Here is a 2,244-nt window from a genome sequence, read left to right as displayed (position 1 = left end):
CCCGCCCCCACCGCCCCCACCTCCTCTCTTAAAGAAAATGCATGTTGAAGATAGTTTCATTAACGTTGAAAAATTATTGATTTTATGTGTATTAAGGTAAATATATGTTCATTGCCTTAATATACATTTGAAAAAATATTGCTAGTATTTACAAATACCTAACTAATTTTGCATGATATTCCTATTGTACTCTCATTATTACCATAATAAAATTACGAATAGTATAAATATATGGAAAAAATTGACAGGAGGAAGAAATTTGCAAGTTTGATTCAAAAAATTTAAATTACACAAAATTATGTGGGCCAATAATTGAATATTACGATACATGTACAATATATGTACAAAAATAGTATTTCCTATAATTTAAAATTAAAACTTGTATTAATTTGGAATACATTTTGGATTTGTTGGAGTATGCTATGAAATTTAAAAACATGTATTAGCATAATTTTTAACCTTACATTATGATTGAACATATGCAGTGGGACAAGTTGGAGTATGCTATAGAATCTTTGCAGACAACTTACCTTCCGAGCAAGATGTCATTAACCTTTACAAATCCAACGAAATAGGAACCATGAGGCTTCTTTAATCCCAATATAGCAGCTCTGCAAGCTAAGCCCTACAAGGCTAGCTCCGACATCAAAACCATTCTCGGTGTCACTAATGGAGACCTTCAGGTTATAGCTTCCGACCTAGCAGCTGCTTCCCAATGGGTGCAAACCAACATTGTACCTTTTGCAACCGTGATTGAGTACATTGCAGTTAGTAATGAAATCCATTCTGCTTATATGGAAAACCTCGAGAGTCTTACCATCAATGTAGAAAATTCTCAATGCCCTCTCGTTGCAAACAACTTAGGTGGACATATTTTGGTTTCAATTGCCATTGATACAAGCTTACTCACAAATACTTACCAACCATCTGCTAGTGAATTTGGTGATGCATGATATATGACCTCGATAATCAACTTTCTACTTAGCAATGTCTCGCACTCTCGCCTATACAGGTCAAACAATACTATTAACAAGAATGGACTAATTTAACCCAGGCAACCTACAACCTACAACAACAAAAAAGAGGAATTGTTCAACATGAGGCATGCTTCAGCAAGAAATGTGATCGAAAGACACTACTAGAAAACAGGCCATTTTCGACGAAAAAATTCCGTCGAAAATACGTTTTCTGACGGAACATAAATGGTCATCGAAAACATATTTGTAGGAAATACGACCTTTTTTGACGGAATTTCCCACAGATTTTGGGGCGTTAGATGAGATTCTCTAGCCTCGAATTTTCCAACAAACTGGTTTTCACCGAAACTTTAGTCAGAATATCATGCAAAAAAAAAAAAAAAAAAAAACACTCCACCACCAATACTACCACCAAGCTCACCACCACTAAAAATAAAAAATAAAAAGAAACCTCAAGTTATTCCCCACAACCACCAACGGCCTCCTAACAGTCATTGACCCACTACCACCACCCAGTGGCACCCACTTCTAACACTAACCCTAACTGACCCATTAACCCTAATCGACCGACCCACCTAACCCTAAAACCACCCACTACAACCACCCACCCACTGACCCACCTAACCCTAAAATGGGCCCACCCACCTTACCTTAAAACTAGAGCTGATCAAAGTTGGCCTGACAAAAATATTTGGGCGGGTTTTGGACAGTATTTTCTGGCCCGAAATCGGGTAAGGCCCAACCCGACCCAATTTTTTTATTTTTTTGGGCGGGCTTGGGCAATCGGTCTTAGCTACATACTTATGCAGCTAAGATAGCTGCAACAAGGCCCAATAGCCCAAACACGAACGCGGATCAGGCTAATTAAAAACGGCCCACCTAACAAAACTCCATCAATCTTAAAAAAGAAAAAAACCGTCATGTTTTTAAAAAACAACCGTCATTCACCAACAAATAATTCCAACTTCTCCTCCCAAAAAATCAATTACTTCCCAACACAATTTACTTTCTCTCTCCTTTCTCTAATTTTCTCTCTCTAAAAAATTGCAAACTCAAAGGATATAGGAGACGAAAGTAAGCTTCAACCCAAATCTCAAAAAAAAAAAAAAAAAAAAAAAAGGTAAGTTGTTATGAAGATTAACATAATTTAAATATCTTATGTTCATAAATTTTTTTTTGCAAATTTACAGAAAACCATCACTTCCCAACCATATTTTTTTTAAAATATATATTAAAAAAAATTGTTTATCCTATATTAGTGTTTTTT

The 2,244-nt window shown here is 35.8% G+C and overlaps 1 protein-coding gene across 1 annotated transcript; it reads left to right on the top strand.

Annotated features, from left to right (window-relative positions):
* The first annotated feature begins 231 nt into the window (after positions 1 to 231).
* Positions 232 to 953, top strand: LOC145583767 (glucan endo-1,3-beta-glucosidase GIV-like). The gene is made up of 2 exons (XM_081640744.1): positions 232 to 265; positions 610 to 953. The coding sequence occupies exons 1-2, from the start codon at positions 232 to 234 to the stop codon at positions 951 to 953; spliced, it is 378 nt and encodes a 125-aa protein (XP_081496870.1).
* Positions 954 to 2,244: the final 1,291 nt, after the last annotated feature.

This window comes from Chenopodium album, chromosome 16 (genome assembly GCF_948465745.1).
Source record: "Chenopodium album chromosome 16, dcCheAlbu1.1, whole genome shotgun sequence".
In the NCBI taxonomy this organism is placed as follows: domain Eukaryota; kingdom Viridiplantae; phylum Streptophyta; class Magnoliopsida; order Caryophyllales; family Amaranthaceae; genus Chenopodium; species Chenopodium album.
The sequence above is the reverse complement of the archived record's forward strand: the minus strand, read 5'-3'. Positions and strand labels throughout refer to the sequence as shown.

Coding starts and splice junctions, on each gene's coding strand:
- LOC145583767 (XM_081640744.1), top strand. CDS start 232: ATGGAAAAAATTGACAGGAGGAAGAAATTTGCAA. Junction 266..609: donor CAGGAGGAAGAAATTTGCAA/GTTTGATTCAAA, acceptor CCAATATAGCAG/CTCTGCAAGCTAAGCCCTAC.